The sequence below is a fragment of the Scleropages formosus genome, chromosome 5 (genome assembly GCF_900964775.1).
Source record: "Scleropages formosus chromosome 5, fSclFor1.1, whole genome shotgun sequence".
Taxonomy (NCBI): domain Eukaryota; kingdom Metazoa; phylum Chordata; class Actinopteri; order Osteoglossiformes; family Osteoglossidae; genus Scleropages; species Scleropages formosus.
This window is the reverse complement of record NC_041810.1, coordinates 35,888,906-35,915,624: the sequence shown is the minus strand read 5'-3', so window position 1 is coordinate 35,915,624 and position 26,719 is coordinate 35,888,906. Positions and strand designations below refer to the sequence as shown.

General features: G+C 43.9%; 1 protein-coding gene across 4 annotated transcripts in view; it reads left to right on the top strand.

Moving 5' to 3' along the window:
- The window catches only part of ift74 (intraflagellar transport 74), a 44,837-nt gene that overhangs the window by 11,672 nt on the left and 6,446 nt on the right, over window positions 1-26,719 (top strand). For 2 of the 4 annotated variants that reach the window (XM_018734400.2, XM_029252307.1), the window contains exons 4-13: window positions 465-513; window positions 7,305-7,403; window positions 10,444-10,504; window positions 12,852-12,911; window positions 13,006-13,067; window positions 14,290-14,428; window positions 16,664-16,726; window positions 17,526-17,663; window positions 18,239-18,279; window positions 18,425-18,504. In XM_018734400.2, the coding sequence (XP_018589916.2) occupies window positions 465-513; window positions 7,305-7,403; window positions 10,444-10,504; window positions 12,852-12,911; window positions 13,006-13,067; window positions 14,290-14,428; window positions 16,664-16,726; window positions 17,526-17,663; window positions 18,239-18,279; window positions 18,425-18,504 (792 nt within the window). Of the gene's footprint in view, window positions 1-464; window positions 514-7,304; window positions 7,404-10,443; window positions 10,505-12,851; window positions 12,912-13,005; window positions 13,068-14,289; window positions 14,429-16,663; window positions 16,727-17,525; window positions 17,664-18,238; window positions 18,280-18,424; window positions 18,505-24,158; window positions 25,421-26,719 lie in introns of those variants that run through there. The other 2 variants (XR_003797712.1, XM_029252308.1) reach the window with 2 other exon arrangements.

Sequence of the window (26,719 nt, the reverse complement as noted above, 5' to 3'; positions counted from 1 at the left end):
CAGACAGACACACGTCTCATCAACGTGGTACCTGCACTAGCCCAGCTCCCAGTGCTTCTGGGATAGTCTCCGGAGTGCTGGAATCCTGCCTTCATTAAGCGATAATGGATAGCGAGTGGTCTGTTATCTGTTGTAATAGAAGGGTTATTACATTTAATTGAAAAAAATGGAATACAGTTTGTTTTTGACTTACAAACTTAATGGGGACCGAGAGCGTTTTTTTTTTTTTTTTTTTTTGCTCAAAGGTTCACCCTCTGTTTTCTTCTGTTCCACCTTCTCAAATCCTTTGAAAAGCTTAAGGCAACATTTACTAGTTACCATCGCTGTCTGTTGATGCACTGGGTGACAATTTGACATGTGATTTGATGTGGTTTACCAGCCAGAATAGGTCTCATTGAAAGTTTGTAAATCGGGACCAGCTGTACTTGAAATGTAATGCGCTCAATGGTTTTGTTATGTTTCAGGACCTCAAAGACAAATCCTTGATAAATCATACTACCTTGGACTGCTCAGGTAAAATGCATTCCTAATTTTGTCATTTCCATTTCAGATATGCTGAATCAGCTAACAGTCATACTCCAGAATGTGACAAAAATTGCCAACAATATTCATATCAATGTTAATCTACTGGGCTTTGCAAACATACTAAAACCTAAAAGCAGTTTCAGATAATGCTGGAGTACAGAAGGCACATCTTTTTCTGGTTAGGGTATTTACTATCTATTAATGTGTCCAAACTGAAAGTATATAAAGCCAGGATTTTTTCACTAAAAATATAAACTGAAATATTTTGCTTGAGTAAATCGAGAGCCATCCTTTGTTTGTAACAGTACCACCTGGTTTGCAGTAATTTTCAAAACATGAAACAGATCACAAATGAAAATAAATAGTTACCAGATTAATGACTGAAAATAAAAATACCTTCTGCCTAAAATCTTGGTTCATCTCAGGCAACAACTGACCCCAGAAACAAGCTTGTGAGGAAAAAGAGGAGCAAAGAAAAAAACAACTTAATATATACAAATAAACTTTATAAATACTCCTTCCATAAAATGCTTGTATCATTCGTATCTCAAACATTTGTAATGTGAGGAGAAAGTGTATTATCATAATTATCTGTCTTTACACTACCCTTTTTTTCCTAATTGAAAGAACAGATGATTTGCCAAAACGAAATGAAGTTAAAAATTGCTCTACTGTTCTGAAATGAAAACTGTTATTGAAATGAAAAAATAATGTTTCAGATATGTGCAATTAGTATATTAACTTTAATTCCATATTGACTCACAACTCTTGAGTAGTAGTTATAAACAAATGAAAATACTCCAGCAATACTTTGACAGCATTTAAATATACAGAAATTCAGTGATTTAACCTTAATTTGGATTCTTCGTTTCGAACACGTAACACGTTAGAAACATGCTATTTTTGTTGGCACAGAGTATAACAAGTGTAAAGTTCTGACTAACCCAGTTTTAAAAGAAATGCCTCTCAGTTGATAAAAGGATTTTTTGTAGTCAAAGAGGCCCACAGTCAATAATGTACCACTTTGGGTCTTATTACAACAACATAAATGTGTTTTCTCACAACACAGTATCCACAACAGTGACAGCTTTTTCAGTACTTTTATGTAAGTATCAGGGTAAATGTGACTCATTACTACCCATTCCTGAAACATGTTCCCTTGTAGTATTTTCTTGTACTTGTTCTGTCCATCATTTCTTTGATTCTGGCAAAATGATCAGTCCCTGCTCACAAGAAGTATTAATATAGTGTAGTGCTTGTGTTTGGTGATGGTGTTTTTTGGGGTATATACAGTTGTTTGTGTGCCACCTAAATCACTTTGTTGTGGAAAAAAGGTCAATCTTGCTTTCACCCAACCATAAGATGTTTTCTAGCATCTTAGCTGGATCACTTTTGTGCTGTCTGGTGAGCTACACGTGAACTCCAGGTCAGCTTCGGGATGGTTCCTCTTTCAGGGTCCGCATTGTGCACCACTCTCAAAGTACTCCCGTAGAGTTCCCATGTATCTCCTCCAGTTGTTTCTCAGCACTGGCTTCCTATAGCTGCCTGGATCAAATTTAAGACCCTAGTTATTACCTACAAATGCATCAATAGAACTGCTCCTAGCTATTTAGAAGACTTGATCAACCACCTACACCCAACCAGACCGCTTCGCTCGTCTACTTCTACTCGCTTGGTGGTCCCGCACACGAAAAAGTAAAGCACGGAGGTTCTTGAATCTGGCTCCGTTGTGGTGAAACGACCACCCCCTCGCACTCAGAACTCCTGGAACTCTGTCCACATTTAAAAAGGGTCTGAAAACTTACTTCTTCCAGACTCACTTTGTCCAAGATCTCTTAAGCTCAAGTAAGATGTAAAGGTTCATGCACCATAACTTTATGATCATGCCCGGATCAACCTTTACACAGCTGCTACTCCTGTACTGTACGTAAATGTTTGTGTATCTTTAAAAGAAATTGTCCAAACGTGATCAGGATTAGTCCATTCTGAGTTTTATGCAGCTACTTGTGCGATGAACATTGGTGTGTAAAGAGGAAACTAACTTTTCTTAAGAATCACGTCTGCAACTATGTCTCTTTCTCCTAATGTAATGCACAAATTGTATCTTCTGAGATGTACGTCACTTTGGAGAAAAGCGTCTGCTAAATGAATAATTATAAATCTAAGATGTACTCCTTTCCCAGTGTACCTTTAGTGCACTGTCTGCAGCTGGAGTTCTTGTCCATCTTTCATTAACTTCTCTCAAAAGTCTTTGTTTGACTGGCAATGTGAAGTACTTTTTATTCTCTTTAGTCTTAGTTTTCATACCTTTTTAAGGTCACCAGGTTACTAGACACTGTCATGCAGGGAACCCTTGAGGCCTTGCTGTGAGTCCTGGTGTGGATGAAGGAGACAGATGTTGAGAACCTTTTGGTGGTGAAATCAATTTTGTCTGTTCAAACCAAGACAAAACTTTTTAGCCTTGTGAGTTGAGGAGGAGGGGTAAAGAGGGGTAAGGAGGGAAAAAGAAACCAGCTTTCACTGAAGAAAATGGAAAGAAGCAAGAAGTTCCTTGTAAGTGAAGTCTCTGAGATTGGGATTTCAGAGTTTGATTCTGTAATTGTAAAGTATATACAAGTGTATACAGTATGTTTCTATGTTGAAGTAAACATTGTTAAAAGTAATCAGAGAACAGGCTCCAAATGAATACATCTTTATTTGCACCCTCACCAGTAAAGTTATTGGGGGCAAACAAGATTTCAGATAGCAAAAACAGGGTAACAGTACCAGCAATACCTCTTTAAATCAATTTGGAATAGAATGAATGAACAAAACTTTATTAATCCCAGATAGAAATTCACTTTGGTTGCAGCAGTGCACCATGCACAACATACATATTCATACGTACAAGCGTACATATTTAAAGTTACCAAACATATAAATACGTTGGCAAGTGAAATAAGTAGAAACATAATATCAGCAAGTGGATACTTAAGTGCAAAAAGGGGAAAGACTGGACTGAAGTGAGATGCGGTAAGGTAACAGGTGACAAGAGGTAGTGCAGCACTCGAGTGGTGGGACTAGAAATCATTCACCTCCCTGACATGTGAGGGCTCACTGTAGAGCTTTACTGCTGCTTGGAGAAATGATCTCCAGCAACTCTTTGGACCACTGCAACTGGACCAGCCTGTTGCTGAAAGTGTTACTGTTTTTTAACTATGGTGGTGTGGAAAGGATGTGAGTCATTGTCCATGAGAGACCAGCGTTTATTCAGAGTCCATCTTGGGGTCCAGCTTCACTCTCAGGACTCTATCTGTGTCAGTTCCTTTGGAACATGGTGCCGGCGTGAGGCGACGTGTTGATTGCTTCTCCTCGCAGACTTGTTAGTTTAGTGTATATTATTTTGTTTGTGTCACTGTTCTTCCAGCCAGTTTATTCTCTTATTACTTATGACCGCCAAACACTTCTGCAAATACGTGAAGTGGTGCAATTAGACGCAATTCTTAGTGTTAGAGAGCCGAACTCGCTACCTTCGCTCTGCCGCGAACAACATCATGACCGCGTCCCACCTGAAACCACACAGAAGACGTGATCTCAGAAACGGGGCCGCAGGGCAGGCGTTCAGGTGAGAGCGAAACGCTGCGGGCTACGACCTCCGATGCCCAGCATTTTCCTGTCGAACGTTCAGTCTCTGGACAACAAACTGGACGATCTCAGAGTGTGACTTAAGTTCCAAAGAGATTTACGGAACTGCTGTGTTTTCTGCTTTACGGAGACGTGGCTCACCGCCAGCACACCGGACCACACGGTCCACCCCGAGGGGTTCTCAGTCTACCGTGCAGATCGGACTGATTCATCGGGGAAAAAGAGAGGAGGGGGCATATGCTTTCTTATGAACAATGCATGGTGCACGAATGTGGAAGTGATTGCACAGATCTGCACTCCGGACCTTGAATACCTCCCGATCAAATGCCGACCGTTCTACCTGCCCAGGGAGTTCTCGGCTGTGCTCCTGGCCGCAGTTTACATCCCCCCGCAAGGGAATACACACAGCGCTCTGAACAAACTCTATCACGTCATTACTAAGTACGAGAACAAGCACCCAGATGGACTGTTCATTATCTCTGGGGACTTTAACCAAGCCGATTTCAGGAATGTGTAGCCCAAGTACCATCGGCACATCTCCTGCCCCACCAGAGGCTCAAACACCCTCAACCACTGCTACACTTGACACAAAGGTGCGTACTGCTCCTTGCTGTGTCCACACCTCGGGCAGTCAGATCACGCCTCGATTCTGCTGCTCCCGGTCTACAAGCAGAAACTGAAGCGAGAGGAACCTGTGACGTGCACTGTACAGCACTCGACACCAGAAGCAGAGGAAAGGCTCCGGGACTGCTTTGACTCCATGGACTGGGACATGTTCAGAAACTCATCCTCCAATCTCTACGAGTATGCCACAGTGGTCACGGACTTCATCGGGTTCTGTGTAAATGTCTGCATACCACATTAAACAGTTCGCTCATTCCCCAACCAAAAACCGTGGATAACCGCTGAAATCTGAAATAAGATCCGTGCGCAAACTTGCGCTTTTCAGTCCGGAGACACAGACGCGTACAAGAAGAGCAAGTACGAGCTCCGCAAAGTCATTGCCAGCGCAAAACGGGAATATAGCAGGAAGGTGGAATCACAGTTTAACTGCACTCAAGATGCATGTAGGCTGTGGCAGGGAATCCAAACTTTAACAGATTATAAACTACAGAGGCAGTCATTGACAGGTGCCGCTGCGTCTCTTCCAGACAAACTAAATGCTTTTTATGGCCGCTTCGAATTCGAGAACAAAGACCTCCCACTGCGCATCCCCACAGTACATGATAATGTCAGTCTCACCATCTCTGTGGCACAGGTGAGAAGAACTTTTAGCCGAGTCAACATCCGCAAAGCTGCAGAGCGAGTTTTAAAAACATGCAGTGAGCAACTGGCTTCTGTCTTCACGGACATATTTAACACCTCCTTAAAAAGCTCAGCTTTACCCGCTTGTTTCAAAAACACCACCATTATCCCCGTTCCTAAGAAGAACAAAGTGAGCTGCATTAATGACTATCGCCCAGTGGCACTGACCCCCATTGCAATGAAATGCTTTGAAAGGCTGGTGCTGGGACACATTAAGGACACCATCCCAGACACTGGACCCACTGCAGTTTGCCTACCACCACAACAGATCCACTGAAGATGCAATATCACACACACTTCACACCATTCTGTCTCACCTGGATAATAAAACTGTTATGCAAGGCTATTGTTTGTAGACTGTAGCTCAGCATTTAACACTGTCATCCCAACCAAGCTGATCCAGAAACTATTAGGGCTGGGACTGAGTGCCACATTGTGCAGTTGGATCCTGGATTTCCTCACCAACAGACCCCAGCGTGTGTGGATTGGCAGTAATACCTCCTCCCCACTGATCCTCAACACTGGCACTCCACAGGGAAGCGTCCTGAGCCCAGTGCTATACTCCCTGTTCACACATGACGATGAGACGGCCTACAGAGAGGAGGTGAGGCTCCTGGCAGAGTGGTGCCAGGACAACAACCTGTCTCTAAATGTCAGTAAAACTAAGGAGCTGGTGATTGACTTCAGGAAACAGGATACGGTTCAGGCACCCATCTACGTAGGAGGGGACATGGTAGAGAGGATCAACAGCTTCAAATTCCTCGGGGTCACCCTCATTGCTAAACTCACATGGACTGAGCACACAGCATCTCGACCATTAAAAAGGCCCATCAATGCCTCCACTTCCTCAGGCGTCTGAAGAAAGCCAGGATGTCCACTACAGTCCTCACCACTTTCTACAGGTGTGTTGTGGAGTCTGTCCTCACAGGGTGTATTACATCCTGGGGTGGCAGCTGCTCCATACAGGACAAAAAAGCTGAGGAAATCATCGGCACACAGCTACCAGCAGTCGAGGACACCTACACCACACGCTGCCTTAGAAAGACGATGTGCATCATGAGAGATCATAGTCACCCCGCACGGGCACTTTTCTCTTCCCTGCCATCTGCAAAACAGCTTAGGTCTATTCGAACCCGCTCAGCTAGGTACAGGAACAGCTTTTACCCCACTGCTGTAAGACTATACAACACTAACCAATGTGCCACCTTTAGTAACTAGAGTTGGACTGCTCCACCCAAGCGCATTGGTAAATTACACTGTCTCTTCAAGCATTCTCATTCTCTCGTTCTGAGTTCTCTGACTGTTACCATTATTGCTACTACTGTTACCATTATTTATTGTTATTTACTGTCACTGTTTTGTTTGTCATTGTTTTGTTTGTGCAGTATTCCTATTGTCCTTGCCCATAGTCTGTGGAGAAGCATTCAGGAAGATTTTCATGATGCATGTACATGGTACTTGTATCTATGACAATAAACTTGAAACTTGAACTTGAACTTGAAATTTGAATCTTTTGACTAAAATTGAAAAGTGACCTGCCGCTGGAATGTGTTTTCTAAAAAACAGTATTTGAACCAGTGATCCTCTGTTCCTATGCTTTTTTTAGTGTTCCAATATCCCATTTAAGGAAAATTATTAACCTAGAATAAAACTGTATTTAAGGGAACTTACAAGGTGCTTTTTCATTGTGTTTATGCATTTTTTTTTACCTAAAATATCTGTCTTTAGGGCAATAACACAAAACTAGATATTTTGTAAAAGTAATATGTTTACATAACTGCAGTTTCCCCCTTTTTTATTTTTTTTTGTATATGTGAGGTAAATTCAGTGTCTTGATTTATTTTTAACAGGAGTAAAATAAATGAACTTACAACTGAATCCAGCAAGTTACAAAAGGAAATTGACACCTTTAACCAAGAGAACTCTGTCTACTTGTCCTATGAGAAAAGGTATGTGGAATATTACTTTTTAATTTAGATTTTATGAGTGTCCCTTCCTGGATCGGGGCCTTGGCGTGGTGGAAGGGCTTGCGTGATCTAGGGATCTCCAGAGCTATGTCTTCGGGAGCACTATGCTCCTGGTAGGGTCTCCCAAGGCGAACAGGTTTGGAGTGAAGATCCAGACTAACACGATCCAAAAACCTCCATGGAAAAAGTAAACGGCAGATTATTTACCTTGCTCGGAATAGGGTCACCTGGACCTACCCCTGGAGCCAGGCCTGGGGGTAGTGTTCCTAGGAGAACAGCTGGTGGCCGGGCAGCCCACGTAGCCTGGCCGGGCTTAGTCAGAAAAGGCATCGTGGGGGGGCCATGTGGGCCCACCACCTGCAAGGTCCAGCGTGGGGGTCCAGTGCAATGTATACCTGGTAGCGGGAGGGGGCGGGGTGGCGCATGGCGTCGTAGCCCCTCGCGACGGAATCTGGTTCTTGGTATATGGAATGTCACCTCACTTAGGGGGGAAGGAGCTGAAATTGGTGCAGGAGGTTGAGAAATACCAACTAGATATAGTTGGGCTCACCTCCACTCAGAGTGTTGGCTCTGGAACCAAACTCCTCGATAGGGGGTGGTCCCTCTCCTACTCAGGAGTTGCATGAGGTGAGAGGCACTGGGCGGGTGTGGGGATACTTACAAGCCCCCGGCTGGCTGCCATAAAGTTGGAGTTTGCCCCAGTGGACGAGAGGGTCGCCTCATTGCAACCTCGGGTCGCAGAGAGGAAAACTTTGACTGTTGTGTGTGCTTATGCACCAAACAGCAGTTCAGAGTATTTGGCCTTCTTGGAGAAGGTGGGTGGGGTTCTGGACAGGGCCCCACCTACACACTCCATAGTCCTGCCGGGGGACTTCAACGCTCACGTTGGCAATGAATGGGAAATCTGGCGGGGGTGATCAGGAAGAACGACTTGCCTAATCTGAACCCGAATGGTGAAATGTTATTGGACTTCTGTACTAGTCATGGTTTGTCCATAACAAACACCATGTTCGAACACAAGGATGCTCATAAGTGTACTTGGAACCAGAGCTCCTTAGGCCAAAGGTCAATGATCGACTTTGTAGTCCTTTCTTCTGACTTGAGGCCACATGTTCTGGACACTCGGGTGAAGAGAGGTGCTGAGGAGTTTGGAAAAGCCATGGAAAACGACTATCGGTCGGCTTCAAAGAAGTTCTGGAGCCATCTGGCAGCTCAGAAGGGGTCAGAGGAGTTTCGCTCAGGCTGTGTTTAGCAGGAGTGGAGAAACTCTGACCTCTGATGAGGACATTGTCAGGAAGTGGAAGGAGCACTTTGAAGGAATCTTACACCCGAGTGATATGCCTCCCTTACAGGAGTCAGGGACAGAGGCTTTCGGGCTGTCAGAGTCCATTTCCCTGGTGGAAGTCACTGAGGTAGTTGGGAAGCTCCACAGTGGCAAAGCACCGGGGGTGGATGAGATCCGCCCGGAAATGCCTAAGGTCCTGGATGTTACAGGGCTGTCATGGTTGACACGCCTCTGCAATGTTGCATGGACCTCGGGGACAGTGCCTTTGGATTGGCAAACTGGAGTGGTGGTCCCTATCTTTAAGAAAGGGGACTGGAGAGTGTGTGCCAACTATCGGGGCATCACACTTCTCAGCCTCCCTGGGAAAGTCTATGCCGGGGTGCTGGAGAGGAGGCTCTGGCTGATAGTTGAACCTCAGATTGAAGAGGAACAATGCGGATTCCACCCTGGCCGTGGAACAGTGGACCAGCTTTTTACCCTCTCACAGATAATTGAAGGGGCATGGGAATTTGCTAATCCAGTCTACATGTGTTTTGTGGACTTGGAGAAGGCCTATGACTGTGTCCCCCAGGAAATTCTGCGGAAGGTGCTTCGGGAGTATGGGGTACCGGGGCCACTACTGCAGGCCATTCGGTCCTTGTACATACGGAGTGAAAACTGTGTCTGCATACTCGGCATTAAGTCAATCCTGTTCAGTGTGGGTGTTGGACTCCGCCAAGGTTGTGCCTTGTCTCCACTCCTGTTTGTGGTTTTCATGGACAGGATATCAAGGCGCAGTCAAGGTCAGGAGGGCATTCTGTGTGGGAGTCGGAAGGTGACGTCTCTGCTTTTTGCGGATGAGGTTGTCCTTTTGGCACCGTCACATGGTTGCCTCCAGCATGCACTGGAACGGTTTGTAGCCGAGTGTGAAGCGGTGGGGATGAGGCTCAGCACCTCAAAGTCTGAGTCCATGGTTCTCTCACAGAAAAGGATGGTATGCCCCCTCCAGGTAAAGGGAGAATTTTTGCCCCAGGTGGAGGAGTTCAAGTATTTTGGGGTCTTGTTCACGAGTGAGGGAAGAAGGGAGCGTAAGATCGGCCACAGACTGGGAGCAGTGAAGGGGGAGCTGAACCATAAGGCGAAACTCTCCATTTACCGGTCGATCTAAGTCCCTACCCTCACCTATGGTCATCAACTTTGGGTGATGACCGAAAGAATAAGATCGCGGATACAAGCGGCCAAAATGAGTTTTCTCTGCAGGGTGTTGGGACTCACTCTCCGTGACAAGATGAGGAGTTCGGACATCCGGGAGGTGCTCAGAGTAGAGCCGCTACTCCTCCACATTGAGAGGAGCCAGTTGAGGTGGTTCGGGCTTCTGATAAGGATCCTTGGGTGCCTCACTTAGGAGGTATACCAGGCACGGCCAACTGGGATGAGGCTCCGAGGTCGGCCCAGGACCCGCTGGAGAGATTATATCTCACAGTTGGCCTGGGAATGGCTGGGGATTCCCCAGGCTGAGCTGGAGGAAGTTGCGGGGGACAGGGACAGCTGTGCCTCTCTGCTCTCCCTGCTGCCACCACGACCCTTTTAGGACAAGCGGGACAGAACAAGTTTTTATGAGCGTACTAAGAGTAATGAGTACAGACAGAAGTGTTGTGGTAGGTCTAATGTCCTAGCCATTGTCTTAGTGTTTTATTTTGAATCTGTGGTCATTAAAGAATTATTCTTATTATTCTAATAATTTTGGTCTTCTTTTAGGGCAGAAGGTCTTGCTGGTGAAATAAAAGATCTCCAGGGGGAGCTGGCAGATTATAACATGGTAACTGTTTTAATTAACTAAGAATTGTATGTGATTCACTAAAAATAGCTGTAATGATGCCTACGTATTGAGGATGGACAAAATTCCAGACACTGCCCATAAAAAAGCAAACTTCAAAGTAGACTAATAACAGTTACAAAGGCAGGTGAGTCATAACATTTAGTATGTGTTACCATTTATGTTTCAGTTATCAGAAAGGTAAATCACAGTTTAATTTATTAGTTTTAAGGCAACGCGGACCATTTCATAGAACAATACTTGTGAAATTAGTTTTAGGAAGGCTGAACAACACCTGAAATTCTGATATGCATGTCCCAACAACTGCAATATTATTTAATGTAACAATACAAATGTCAAATTTAAATCGCATATGCAAACAAGGAAACTTGAATCAGAAAGAGAAACAGTGCATGAAAGATGAAGCTCATCAGTAGTGATGAACACTTAAAACGGGTCGTTTTGATAATGCACAAAATTATGGTGTTGAAAAATGACCACAGACTTGAGTCAACATTTATGTGATCCACTATCGACAGAAAGTGAAAAAAGCTCTAATTTTTCATGGGACTACTGCTTGAAAGGGACTTGTACCTAAGGCCAGTGGACAGACTGGGTGAAATGAACACAAAACAAGGAAAAGTTTATTTGTGCATAAACAAAAAGGATGCCTTTCGTTCAGTTTGTAAGCAAACATCGTATGGGTGTCACAGGAGCCAGTGGTTGCTGTGCATCTTCATGGTGACGGATTCTCAAGTTGCTCTTGTCTTAGCTGATTCAGAATTATTTATATAACATTTAGTAAAAGTTCACTGGCTAACCAACATCAAGAACCGCTTTTCCAGAGTGGGGTCGCGAAAAGCCGGAGCCTAACCTGGCAATACAGGGCGCAAGGCCGAAGGGGGAGGTGGACACACACCCAAGACGGGATGCTAGTCCGTCGCAAGGCACCCCAAGCAGGACTCGAACCCCAGACCCACTACACAGCAGGCACCAGCTAAACCCACCACATCACCATACTGCCATGCCCCTGCTTAAAACTACTCAATTTTAAAATCATATTCAGAGACTATGAGTAGAAGTTCATTAATCACAGTGCCTACAAAAAGTATTCACCCTCCTTGGACTTTCTCACAGTTTTTTGTGTTACAGCATGGAACTATGATCTATTTACCTGAGGATACACAGAAAACACCGAAAGCTGAAAAAACTGACATTTTACTAAATTAAAACATGGAAAATAATTTAATGCATAAGTATTCACCCCCAGGGGGGGCACAGTGGCACAGTTGGCTTTCCTGGGTTGTGCTTTCTGGTGGGTCTGGGGTGAGGGTCCTGCTTGGGGTGAAAACTCTTTGAGTTTTGAGTTATGAATTCTCAAAGATACAAGGTTGCACCCTGGTGAGTTTATTTTATGACCTTTTGTTAATTTTAAACAAAATGGTTTCTTTAAAAATAAAGAAAATATTCCATCCTTGCAATAATTCAGTCATCACATAAGCACATGTGTTGTTCAACATCTGACTGTTTTGTTTCCTTTATTATGTATACAGTCAATAAAAGTACAATAGTAGAAATTATATACCTTGATTTATTTTTTAGGTAGAGTCTGTGAAAGCCTTGAATTTAGGAATAATACATTTAAAAAAATTCACATTTAACATATTAACTTTATCAAGCAATAATAAAACTAATTAAAAATTAGTTATTTCCACAAACACTTAATGCCAATTAATGCCTGATTTGACCCATAAACATGCAGTGTTCCTCATGTTGTTTCAAGTTAAAGGTCCAAAATACAGGGAGGTATGTATGTATTGTTAAGCTTTTATTCCTTTTGATGCAGTGAACAAGTAGATTTACAAACACACACACTTCTGTTTTTAAGTTGACAATCCGCTGTATATTGTTTCAGTAAAGTGCTGTGCATCTAAAGTGAGATATTGCCTAGTAGCCTTATCCTCAGATTAATATAAAACAAAAGAACAAAGCCCATCATTAACCATTATTTAATTGAAACCTTTGTCCAAAGCAACTTTCAGTGTTCGGTTTGGATATTTAGGCCACCCAGAGTAGTTTTCCAAAGACTTCTGTCCCATGCCTTTTTTTTTGAGAAGTATTTGATACTTTTTCATAAAAAGAGAGCTAACATATCAATTCAAATTGCACAAGTGTCACCCAATGCCCTTTTTCTTTACCAATGTTCTTCAATAAATGTGAAAAATGATCAATGCCAAAACTCCTGTGAAAGGTACAGTCTCTCCAGAAATGTACTTAACCTACAAATAATGGAGAAAATTAGACATGTTACTACCAGTCTGTGCTTTTAACTCTTCCTGTACGATTTCAGCTTGTGGATAAATTGAACACCAACACTGAAATGGATGAAGTAATGCATGATTTCAGCATGGTAGGTATATTCTGTTTTCTCATAGCTTTCACAACTGTAATAAGTAATATTAATAATGAGTATAACTGTAACAACTTTTATTTCTCCTATGTAGCTGAAGGCACAGAATGACAGAGAGGCCCAAAATATGGATATCATTTTCACAGAGAGGCGAGAGTAAGTCATAAATACTTATTTACAAACATTTAATTATATTAATATTAATTTCCACAGCATCCATGTCTCTATAAGCTCTTGCTAAATTCTTATTGTTGGATTGGATTGTTGACCTTAAGGATGCAGCACAACACAACACAAGCTGTAAACAGTGGCATTGAATTGAGTAAAGGTGGTTCCACACCGTTCTTTTTATTCTGAGTGTGTTTTACTACCAAATAATGGCTGGACATAGAAATTCAAGCCAAGGATAAGAGATGATACAGAACTAATTAGAAATGTTCCTGTCTTCAAAAATTAAGAACTCACGTGCTCATAATACAATAAGTCAATGTAGTTTCAAAAATGTTCACTGTTAGCAGTCCAAGGCTACACACTCACAATTTTTTTTGCACAAATTGGTGCTTTACCTGCCTGTTCAGCACTTCGGTTTTTCTAAATTACTGCATATATAATTATGCTAGATTTCGATATAAGATCTATTTCTATAACTTCAAAAGTTGTAAAGCCATCGATATTTCTAGAAGTCCATCATCACAGACAACTCCAACTCCTTGGTCAGTAATATGTGATTTATGTACATGTTGATATGAAGATCTCTACCTCAGACTGCTGAAAATGAACATCATCGGTGCTGTCCTGAAACAGCAAGGGGTAGGTAAAAGAGTCCAGTCTTGCCTCAGTATTGTAAACCCTGTGTCCTGGGAGGTGCTTTACTTTAACTGCTTGATTTACTTGACTCAGAATTCATTGCAAACCGTTAAATCACCAGTTATGAGCACATTACTGTCAGCCTCATCCTACGGGCTGCTAAGTGTTGAGTGTGTGTTACGGGTCCATATTGGTGGTTCAGGTAGCAGTGGTTCAACATTTGGCTTCTTAGATCCCCTGCCCCAGCTGTAAGTCACTCACGATGAGGCCAAACTGGTGTTGCTGACTGTAGTGGTGCCCTGAGAGGCCGAAGCAGAATTGGCCATGATCAGATTATCTATACATATTGATTCCAGCCAATTTCAGTTTGTCTAATAGCTATTCAATTTATAAGGTGATGCTCCAACACAGATTTTCCTCACCAGCTCTACCTTAGCTACGCATTTTGCTCATGTGAAGTTATGTTAACAGGATTTTATGCGAAATTCTACAGTCATGCAGTGAAATAGAAACCATAATTGAAAAAATTAAATTACTTTCTTTTTTCATTGCACAAATATTTTCCTTTCAGAAAAGAGGAGATGCTCAGAGTCACTGAGAGTGAAGTTGATGGAGAGAAACAGGCTACAGACACAATTATGAAGAAAATGACCTTAAACAGCCAGGTCAAGTATTCTGAAACGAAAACAGCCAATGAAGAACTCCTACAGGTGTGACCTTTAGCTTATTACTGTTTTGATTTTAAATGAAACAGTATACAAGTGTAGAATGACAAACTTGGACAATTAGGTTCATTTCAGTTCATCGGTTACTTTAAAAAAAAAAAAAAAAAAAGGTGTGAATTTATGTAAAACGTGCTGCTGTGTTGAGTAAGTCGGTTCTAAGATTGTCTTTCATGTAATATTTTTCCATTATCCACACTGTCTTCGTGAGTCTTTCAGTATTTCAAGTACATCTGTCTTTCAGCAATAACTTCCTGGGAGCTCAGATGAATGTAGTCGGTACCAGTCAGCATAAAGCATCTTGCTCAGTGTCCACACAGTCCACAGCACTAACTGTGTTTGATACCTGCAGCCAAATGCCTTCAGTCCATATCAGAGCTGGAAAGTCAGGAACACTATGCTGCATCCTCAGCTTAAAAACACCATTGGAATACAATTGTAGAATCTCTACACAAAGCTGTAATAAAGAAATACTCTAACACTCCTCTCCATCCGTTATCAATAACCACTTGTGTAATGGTGATCTGTTGTGTCTCAGAAATAGGGCAAAGGCAGGGAACACCTGAATGTGACCCCACTACATCTCAGTGTAACACCTTTGTTAATTTTTTTTATCAACTTTAAACCACATTACATTTTTTAAATTCATTTAGCTGATGCTTTTCTGGGGGCGCGGTGACGTAGTGGGTTGGACCGGGTCCTGCTCTTCGGTAGGTCTGGGATTCGAGTCCTGCTTGGGGTGCCTTGTGACGGACTGGCGTCCCCTCCTGGGTGTGTCCCCTCCCCCTCCGGCCTTACGCCCTGAGTTGCCGGGTTAGGCTCTGGTTTCCCGTGACCCCGTATGGGACAAGCGGTTCTGAAAATGTGTGTGTGTGTGTGTGTGTGTGTGTGTGTGTGTGTGTGTGTGAGATGCTTTTCTCCAAAGCAACTTACAATGTTAAGGTTACAATTGCTCACCTATTTATACAGCTGGGTAATTTTACTAGAGTAATTTAGGGTAATTGCCTTGCTCAGGGGTACTACAGCCAGAAGTGGTGATCAATCCTGCAACCTTTGGATCCAAAGGCAGTAGCTGTAATCACTATGCTACCAGCTGCTCCCACAGCTTAATTACAATTAAGATTAGTTTTAAATTACTGACAATAAAGAAATAATGACACAGATGTCCCTTGAGACCTTTATAGGGGAGGTTATGTAAAAATCTTGGCTATCGCTAAATAAATGAAAAAGCTATTGGACTTCCCTTCTAACATTATTCCATCTTGGAGCTACATAAAAATTAAGACTAATCTAAAATTATTAAAAGGAAAAATCTGAGCTCTACAAACCCCAAAATGCTGATTTCTGAGTGGCTCATGGTACTGATCATCAAATGTTTGACCACGTTATGGAACATTTCATATTCAATTCAACTTATTTTTATAGAGCGCTCTTCTCACACAGTGATATAGAGCACTTTAACACAGGCATAAGACAAGAAAAACAAATACATGAGATAAGAAACAAAGAAGACGGTTGACTACCAGCTATCATAATATAATACTTTAATAGAGCTATAAGAACAAAAACTCCCAACTGAAAATCGAGGGAGAGAAAAATCTCTGGGGGTCCAAGGGCCAGTGGTTGTCCACCCCTCCTGGGCATTCTAGAAAGTAACAATTGTAAGCCAGTTTACAAGTAATAATGAATGTGGTCATATGGGCTGTAAACACTTTAAACGAGTTGAGCCCAGCATTCTGTTTGTGTTCCATCTGAATTCATGTTGCTGGCAACTAATGCCAGTATGTGGAAATGCCCGGTTATTTTACCTGAACAACAAAACCTTTAGAAAAATGGAATGGTGAAGACAGTAAAGCAATTTAAAAATAGAAGAAAGTTGGAATATGTTTTAACATGACGAACCTGTGTACTCCAAGTTCATTATCACGGACAAAAAAAAAAAAAAATCTACCTGAGTAAAAATAAAATGTATCAAGTAAAGAAAACACTACTCAAGTACCATGTTACTTTGTTTCAGATGAGACTTTTTAATGGTCTGAACCTCTAGTAATTTTGTCATATAGTTTGAACTCATGGAAAAATATATATCTTTTCAGTAAATTTCACCAGTTGTCGTAATAAAATGAGATAATATTATAACGTATTAGTACAAATTGATCAGAAATAAGTGAAAGTAACGGAGTAAAACTGGTTCATATGCGCTCCTTTCTTTTTGTTTTCAAGGAACTGGACCGTTATCAGCAAGAACTGGATGGACTCATTGCTCACAAAGAGATTTTGGAAGCTGTGAGTACAGACAGCTCAGAGAAATGTGATATTGTAAATAAATGAAATGGTGTACATTTCTTACAGACACGACATAGAAACATAGTTCCAGCAATATTACCTCATCACAAAATCAGTTCCAGATTGGTCCTAGATTAGTGAGAATTCATACATTTTCCATCCCTGATGCTGAACGTTCAAACAGTATGTTCTGTAGAGATTGAGTGTACACACAATTTTTGCATTTGCTGTTTTAGAAGCCAGAAGGAATCCAGACAATTTCAAAGTTTCACAAGTTTTTCCTCTAATTTCCCTAGGCTGTGTGCAGGTCATTTTGTATTATATGGCTCTGAAAAGACTGGTTTGAAGTCAGTTTTGAGACCCTTCTTGTACGTTGACCTTTAGCAGTTCTGAGGGACAAAGTTTCCTCCACCACATCAGGTCCTAGGTTGTCAAAAAGCCAATATATATATTTTAACATCCAGATTGACTGCCATGCTCATGTTTCACTGCTGACAGCCAGCACTTTTGTTCTTCTGGAATTTTAATTTCCACTGAATTTCATGTTTACTTTTGTATGCTCAGCTTGCTCCACACTCCAGTGTGTCAAAGAAAAACTATAGTGTTTGAACTGGTCAGCCAGTGCACAGGAATACGTCCCTTCTGCCTCTACATTTGCTGGTGAATTACACTTTTTGGACTGGGGAAGCCTATAAATTGTGCTTGTGCTTGGGAATAGCAATTCTGATTGCTACACACAGGACTGCACGGGGGATTTTGACTGCAGTAACAAGCGTGTTTTCTTTTTATCCCTGCCCAGGAAATTGCCCACTCACAGGTGAAGCAGGAAGCACTTCTGTTGCATGAAAAATTGCAAAAATTGGAGCAACACAGGGATTCCCTGGTCTCAGAGAGCAACATGAACTCCCCAAAGGAGAGAGAGCAGCTGCTCACACAGGTGAGCATGACTGTAATAATTAATAATCTCACTAACTCTACTGATCAAGTACCACTTCAAGTTAACAGGCCCTGAATCACTAAATTCACAGAAAGATAAAAATAATTTAAATGACTCACTATCTTTCACAGTTTTTTGTATGATGTAATAATTAAACATGATGCATATCATGCTGTTTTTTAGTTGTTTTTTTTAATTAAATTAAAAGAATATCATTGAAATGCAACATTACTGTATAAGATAAAAAAATGCAAAGAGTGCAGAAGGAGAGATTTGGATGGAGACACGTGATTTTAGAGTACATTCCATTTGTCATATTCCAACCATGGAGCAGCCTACGTTCCACAAGTAGCTGAATAAAGGCTATTTTACTATGAAAGTGAACTAAATAAGCTAAATGAATAAATGTAAATAACATACCCAATATGGCTGTTTATTTTTGGTGTCTCAGCGTTAGTGTGTGATGCTGTCATTGTCTTGTAGTTTTTCAGTTTATTTTTCAATTTAAATTTATTCTTGTATATTGCATTTGTTTTACATCATTTTAATAATTTTGTGTTGTTTTTGCATTTTAGGTCAAAGAAGACAATCAGGAGTTGGCAAGCATGGAACGACAGTAAGAAGACAGTTTTTTTTCTTATCAAACATTGCTCAGAAAGTTCTATTTCTTGATTTAATCCATAAGGATAATGAAATAAATGTAATTATGATGGTGATCGTGGTGATGATGAAAACTAAGATAATTTTTACATGTATTCTAGGTTGACACACACTCAAGTGAAAATTAGACAGGTCAATGAGAAAATGCAACAACTTAACAGTGACATTGAAGAACATCAAGGTATGGTTAATCATATACATCTTCATATTTTTTAAGTTGTAAACCATTTCATAGTCACTGTAAATGTCTCATGCTTCAGGACAATAATGTGTAGAGCTGTACTGTGCAACCCGGCGACTGCATGTCTGTTTTTACAGTATCAGCATCGGCTAAAGCACTTTTTTCCAATTTATGAAACTCTAACTCATGCAGTTCAGCTTGTTAACACTGTTAGGCCACACATTTTTTTTCTCTCATTTTTGATCGGTTTACCTTCACTTTGGATCAGTTTATCCAGTTGGATCTCTTTTTCCATGTTCCAGTCACTACATGTTCTCCCAGTGTTTGCATAGCTTTCCTCCCGGTGCTCCGGTTTTCTTCCACAGTCCAAAGACATGTGTTTCAGGTGAACTCTAAATAGCCCATTGTGTAGGAATTTGTGTATGTACAGTGTGTGTGTGTTACTGTACCCTCCTGTATAGATGCCTGAGTGATTGTGGGGAATTTAGTACAGTGTATATCTGGCGTTCTAAGTTGTGTTGGATAAACATGTAAATACTACATCATAATTTTTTTGTGTTGCTTTGGAGAAACAAGTGCTAAATGAAAAATATAAATATGAATTACATAAATTGTACTTTGGAGGGGGCGTGGTGGCATGGTGTGCATTTGGCCAGGTGCCTGCTGTGTGATGGGTCTCGGGTTCGAGTACTGCTTGGGGTGCCTTGTGAGGGACTGGCGTGTCATCCTGGGTATGTCCCCTCCACCTTCGGCCTCACGCCCTGTATTGCTGGGTTAGGCTCGCCATGGCCACGCTTGGGAAAGCGGTTACAGACATTGATTGGTTGACAGAATGTACGTATTTGAGTCAGACGTTCCAGTCAGTGAGATGAGATTAGATGTATGAGTTGAAGGTGCCCTGCCTTGCAAAGAAAAGAAAGAAAAAGAGAAAAGACAATCTTAATTTTGGTTACTGACAGTAAGAGAGAAAGATCTGTTCATGTGAACCATTGCCTGTTAAAAAGAAATTTCAGAAGACCTGAGAAGAAGAATTGTAGAGATCCATAAAGGTAGAGAAGCCCACAAAAGCATTTATAAAGGTCTGTGTCTTTATCAGTCCACAATAAGACAAATTGTCTGCAAACGGAAGAAATTCAGTTCTGTTGCTACTCTCCCAAGGATTGACTGCTCTGCAAAGATCATGACAAGAGCAGAGAGTGCTTAGCTGCACGAGATGAAAATTCTCTAGTGTAACAGCAAAGAACCTGCACTCTTTAACTTGCCCAGATCTCTCTCTATGTACTGAAAGTACAAAAAAACACTGATCAAGAGTATTATCCATGGAAGGACACCTCTGCTGTTCAAGAAAACATTGCTGCACATCTCAGGTTTGCAAAAGACCACCTGGGCTTCCACCAAGTTCCACAGTGCTTCTGGGACAATGTTCTGTGGGCAGATGAGGCAATGCATAAACTGTTTGGCAGAAACACACAATGCTATGTTTGGAGGAAAAAAAGCACTGCACACCATCACCAGAAGCTTCTCAGCTATGAAATATGGTGGAGGATCATGGTTTGGGGCTGCTTTTCTGCCTTATGGCCTGAACAGCTTGCTATCATTGAGTGAAAAATAAACTCAGAATTCTCTAAAGACATTTTATAGGAGAGTGTCAGGGTAGTGAGCAGTCAACTGAAGCTTAACAGAAGTTGGGTTATGCAACAAGACAAAGAGTTTTGTATGAAGCAATGGTCTATAATATGTAATTTCTGGGAGTGGAAAATCTGAGATCGTCCTTAGATTCAAAACTGTGTTGCCCTTTTTGGCATAACTAATTGCATATATAATTACATATACAATGTTTTTCATAACTATCAGACTTCTCCGTTGACTGAGAGAAATTTTGGGCAAGTCTTCCCCACAGAACTGCTTTAATAGCTTGATATTTGAAGATGCTCTTGTCGGCAGTCACAACATCCATCCATCCATCCATCTTCCTCCACTTATCCAGGACCGGGTCGCGGGGGCAGTAGTCTAAGCAGAGCCCCCCAGACTTCCCTCTCCCCGCAAACCTCCTACAGCTCCTCTGGGGGAACCCCAAGGCGTTCCCAGGCCAGCCGGGAGACATAGTCTCTCCAACATGTCCTGGGTCTGCCCCGAGGCCTCCTCCCAGTGGGACGTGCCCGGAACACCTCCCCAGGGAGGCGTCCAGGAGGCATCCGGAACAGATGCCCGAGCCACCTCAACTGGCTCCTTTCGATGCGGAGGAGCAGCGGCTCTACTCCGAGCTCCTCCCGGGTGACTGAGCTCCTCACCTTATCCCTAAGGGTGTGCCCAGCCACTCTGCGGAGGAAACTCATTTCTGTCGCTTGTATCCGCGATCTCATTCTTTCGGTCATGATCCAGAGTTCATGACCATAGGTGAGGGTAGGAACGTAGATCGACCGGTAAATTGAGAGCTTTGCCTTACGACTCAGCTCCTTCTTCACCACAACAGACCGGTACAATGACCGCATTACTGCGGGCGCCGCACCGATCCGTCTGTCAACCTGCCGCTCCATTTTTCCCTCACTCGTAAACAAGACCCCGAGATACTTAAACTCCTCCACTTGAGGGAGGAGCTCCCCCCTAATCCGGAGGGGGCAATCCACCTTTTTACGACTGAGGACCATGGTCTCGGATTTGGAGGTGCTGATTCTCATCCCCGCCACTTCGCACTTGGCTGCAAACCTCTCCAGTGCACGCTGTAAGTCTTGATTCGATGAAGCCAACAGGACCACATCGTCCGCAAAAAGCAGAGAGGAGATCCTGCGGCCACCAAAACAGACACCCTCCGTTCCCTGGCTGCGCCTAGAAATTCTGTCCATGAAGATAATGAACAGAATCGGTGACAAAGGGCAGCCCTGGAGGAGTCCAACATGCACCGGGAACAGGTCTGACTTACTGCCGGCAATGCGAACCAAGCTCCTGCTCTGGTCATACAGGGAACGAACAGCCCGTAGCATCGAGCCCTGAACCCCATAATCCCGAAGTACCCCCCACAGGATGCCACGAGGGACACGGTCAAATGCCTTCTCCAGGTCCACAAAACACATATGGACTGGTTGGGCAAACTCCTATGAACCCTCCAACACCCTAGTGAGGGTATAGAGCTGGTCCAGTGTTCCACGGCCAGGGTGAAAACCGCATTGCTCCTCCTGGATCCGAGGTTCGACTATCGGTCGGATTCTCCTCTCCAGTACCCCGGCATAGACTTTCCCAGGGAGGCTAAGGAGTGTGATCCCCCTATAGCTGGAACACAATCTCCGGTCCCCCTTCTTAAAAAGAGGGACCACCACCCCGGTCTGCCAGTCCAGAGGCACCGTTCCCGAACTCCACGCGATGCTGCAGAGGCGTGTCAGCCAAGACAGCCCCACAACATCCAGAGACTTGAGAAACTCGGGGCGGATCTCATCCACCCCCGGAGCCTTGCCACCGAGGAGTTTTTTGACTACCTCAGAAACTTCAGCCAGGGTAATGGACGAGTCCCCCTCCGAGTCCCCAGCCTCAGCTTCCTCTACGGAAGGCGTGTCGGAGGGATTGAGGAGATCCTCAAAGTACTCCTTCCACCGCCCGAGGACATCCTCAGTTGAGGTCAGCAGCGCACCACTTCCACTGTAAACAATGTTGGCGGAACACTGCTTCCCTCCTCTGAGTCGCCGGACGGTTTGCCAGAATCTCTTTGAGGCCGACCGAAAGTCTTCCTCCATGGCCTCACTGAACTCCTCCCAGGCCCGAGTTTTTGCCGCGGCGACTGCCAGAGCCGCGCTCCATCTGGCCCGCTGGTACCCGTCAGCTGCTTCAGGAATCCTGTGAGCCCGCCAGGCCCGATAGAACTCCTTCTTCAGCTTGACGGCATCCCTTACCTCCAGTGTCCACCACCGTGTTCGGGGATTGCCGCCGCGACAGGCACCAGAGACTTTATGGCCACAACTCCGAACCGCCGCCCCGACAATGGAGGTGTGGAACATAGTCCATTCGGACTCAATGTCCCCAGTCTCCCTCGGGACCTGGTTGAAGCTCTGTCGGAGGTGGGAGTTGAAGACCTCTCTGACAGGGGCCTCCGCCAGACGTTCCCAACAGACCCTCACTATGCGTTTGAGCTTGCCAGGTCTGTCCAGCTTTTTCCCCCGCCATCGAATCCAACTCACCACCAGGTGGTGATCAGTTGACAGCTCAGCCCCTCTCTTCACCCGAGTGTCCAAGACATATGGCCAAAGATCAGAAGAAATGACTACAAAGTCGATCATCGACCTCCGACCTAGGGTGTCCTGGTGCCAAGTGCACTGATGGACACCCTTATGCATGAACATGGTGTTTGTTATGGACAAACCGTGACTAGCACAGAAATCCAATAACAACTCACCGCTCGGGTTCAGATCAGGGAGGCCGTTCCTCCCAATCACACCCCTCCAGGTGTCACTGTCGCTACCCACGTGGGCGTTAAAGTCCCCCAGTAGAACGACACAGTCCCCAGTGGGAGCGCTTTCCAGCACGCCCCCCAGGGACTCTAAAAAGGCCGGGTACTCTACACTGCCGCTAGGCGCATAAGCACAAACTACAGTGAGAGACCGTTCCCTGACCCGAAGGCCCAGGGAGACGACCCTCTCATTCACCGGGGTAGACTCCAACACATGGCAGCTGAACTGGGGGGCTATTAATAAACCCACACCCGCCCGCCGCCTCTCACCCTGCGCAACGCCAGAATAGTGGAGAGTCCACCCTTGGTCGAGAAGAGTGGTTCCAGAACCCAAGCTGTGAGTGGAAGTGAGCCCGACTATATCTAGAGGGTATCTCTCAACCTCCTGCACTAGCTCAGGCTCCTTCCCCACCAGTGAGGTGACATTCCAAGTCCCAAAAGCCAGAGTTGGCGTCCGAGGTTTGGGTCGACCGGGCACTCGGCCCCGACCACTGCCCAAATCACAACGCACAGGCCCCTTATGTCCTCTCTGGCAGGTGGTGAGCCCACCGAAGCAGTCACAACATTTTAATTGAATTTGGCTTTGACTAGACTGGACTTTTAACTGGACTGTGACTTGACAACTCTAAAAGTCTATTTTTTAAGCCATTAAATTCTGATTGTAGTCCTCTTTGAAGACCCAGTTGCAGTTCAGCGTCAGTTTTGGACAGGTGGCCTCATATTCTGCTCTCATGCATTCTGGAGTTTACTCTCACTGACTCACTCACTATGGTTAACTGCTCGTCTAAGTCAGGGTTTTCAGTGGTTTTGCGGAAGGAGCCCATTCTGGAAGCACCAGGCTAATTAGGGATGCACTGCTGACAGGACACCACTTCACAAGGTAGACACACACATCGAGGGCAATTTAGAGTCACCAGTTAACTTGAAACATGTCTTTTTACTATGGAAGAACCTGGAGCACCCGGAGTAAACAAGGGAGACTTTGCAGTGTGGCAGATAGATCTCACAAATGCCTATGGCTTAATTATCATACAAGCTGATGGAGACAGGGAAGTGTAGTACAACATCAGAATGAAGTGTATCATTCTGGATTACTCTCGTGATTAATATGAAGATCATGATGACAGAGATGAAAACTGAGTTTCATAGGCTAAAGAAGTGGATAATTGCAAGCTTTATTATTTCTGTGATCCTGTTTGCTCTGGCCTTATCCTTGTAGAGTCAGCTGTAAAGTCAGCAGAGGTACAGTGTAGAGCTCTTCAACCTACATCAGAGGTCTGGAGACCACCCATCAGAGACTTACTGGATAACCTCACATGGACAAGTTTGTCTGCCTCCCAGTGCAGATGTATTTTGCAGAGACTGGAAAGGCCCTGTGGGCTAGGATGAAGTCATCAGAGATCAAATTTCTAGTGCTGAGGAAGGGAGAACCTTCTGATAAATTTTGATTTGCCATATGAAGTACTCAGATTGCATTCGTCTTGGAGAAACCAGGGAAAAGTTTAGGTAAGTTATTTGACAGCAGCTTGAGGGACACAGTTGTTTTTCAGCCAATACAACAAATGTTGGAGGCATGGCTAGCGGTAGTATACAAGTTAAGAGTTTCAGGTAAGTACAAAGTATGGGTATATCACCATAGCATCCTGCTTTGAATCCTCTGGCCCCTCCTGATTTAAGAAAAGACTATCTCAGCAGTTGAGGCATTTATGGAAGGGATAACCTGTTACCTCTGGAGGTGACTTGGTATACCATCATGCTTGAGCCGTTTTGCCTGGTATGGGCAAGAAAACAAGCAAAAGTTATCCTTCAGCACCCTATTTGAGTATAAGGTTATTCCCAAGAGGGAAAGTGTTGTAATACATGCAGTCAAAAGTGGTGACTAAGTTTAGAAAGTCTGGCCTATGCAATGTTCAATCTGAGGTGAGCCATGAGATAGTGATACCTGGACCCATTCTGGGGCCTAATCAATCCAGGATGGGTCACCTTAGAGCACCTGTCTAATGTCAAAAGTCCCAAAACATCTAGTGACCCCATCTTACATCAGTGATGATATATAGGTGCACTGCAAAGAGGTATGGTATAGTGGGATTTTTGTATTCATGCTGTTTTCATTGTAGAGTATGAATGTGGTTTACCATTGCCGTCTTCCCTGTAGAGTTAGTTTTTGCTTTGTTATTAAAAGTGATCAGCCACTACTAACCCCATCAGGTATCACTGCAGTCCCAAATGCTGGCTGTACATCAACATTATTCTTTCTTCAAAAAAAACTGATAAAGCTAATAAAGACAACAGACAAACTGTCTGGAATAAGAGATCAAAACTTTCCTCATAAAACTTAAACAGAAACATGGACAAAGAGTATTGTATTTAAAAACTGGCAAAAAATATGGGGACAGCTGGTAATGTAGTGGTTAGCACCACTGCCTTTGGACCCAGTGGTGCCAAGTTCAATTCCCGGCTCTGCTTGTAGTACTCTTGAGCAAGGTACCTACCCTAAACTGCTCCAGTAAAAAATACTCAACTGTATAAATGGGTAGATAATTGTAAGCTTGTGATAATTGTACCCTTGTTGTATAGTCCAACACCCACACTGAACAGGCCTGACTTAATGCTGAGTATGCGGACACAGCTATCGCTCCGTATGTACAAGGACCGAATGGCCTGCAAGAGTGGTCCCGGTACCCCATACTCCCGAAGCACCTCCCACAGAATTTCCCAGGGAACACGGTCATAGGCCTTCTCCAAGTCCACAAAACACATGTGGACTGGATTAGCGAACTCCAATACTCCCTCAGTTATCTGTGAGAGGGTAAAAAGCTGGTCCACTGTTCCACAGCAAGGATAGAATCTGCATTGTTCCTCTTCAATCTGAGGTTCAACTATTGGCCGGAGCCTCCTCTCCAGCACCCCGGCATAGACTTTCCCAGGGAGACTGAGAAGTGTGATGCCCCGATAGTTAGCACACACTCTCCGGTCCCCTTTCTTTAAAGATAGGGACCACCACCCCAATCCAAGGGCACTGTCCCCAAGGTTCCGGGGCCTTGGCGTGGTGGAAGGGCTTGCGTGATCTAGGGATCTCCAGAGCTATGTCGTCGGGAGCACTGTGCTCCTAGTAGGGTCTCCCAAGGCGAACAGGTCTGGAGTGAAGATCCAGACTAACACGATCCAAAAACCTCCATGAAAAAAGTAAACAAGAGAAAGTTTACCCTGCCCGGAATAGGGTCACCTGGACCTACCCCTGGAGCCAGGCCTGGGGGTAGTGTTCCTAGGCGAGCACCTGGTGGTCAGGCAGCCTACGTAGCCTGGCCAGGCTCAGCCCGAAAAGGCATCGTGGGGGGGCCATGTGGGCCCACCACCTGCAAGGTCCAGCATGGGGGTCCAGTGCCGTGTATCCCTGGCGGCAGGAGGGGGCGGGGTAGCACATGGCGTCACGGCCCCTCGCGACGAAAATTGGCAAATGAACACTGCTTAGATAGTTACAATTAATTTAGATAATTAGTTAAATTAATATTTCCAAATCTTTCCCATCCCAGAGAGATGGGCAGAGTCCATTTGCCAAATGTAGGAATTTATGACTTTGATGTACAAGTTAAGCACATGAACAGCTGGTTCCAGGTTAGGCTGAGCTCACTGTGACTTGGCATGGAGTCATTTTTTGTGTCACCAAAGACCGTTAAGATATCTCTGCACGAACATTGTGTTGCATTCACTCTTTTTGCCCTCAAAGATGTTAGAAAAATGGGGGCTGTCAACTGGATTATCATTGTAGTTGTCATTGTC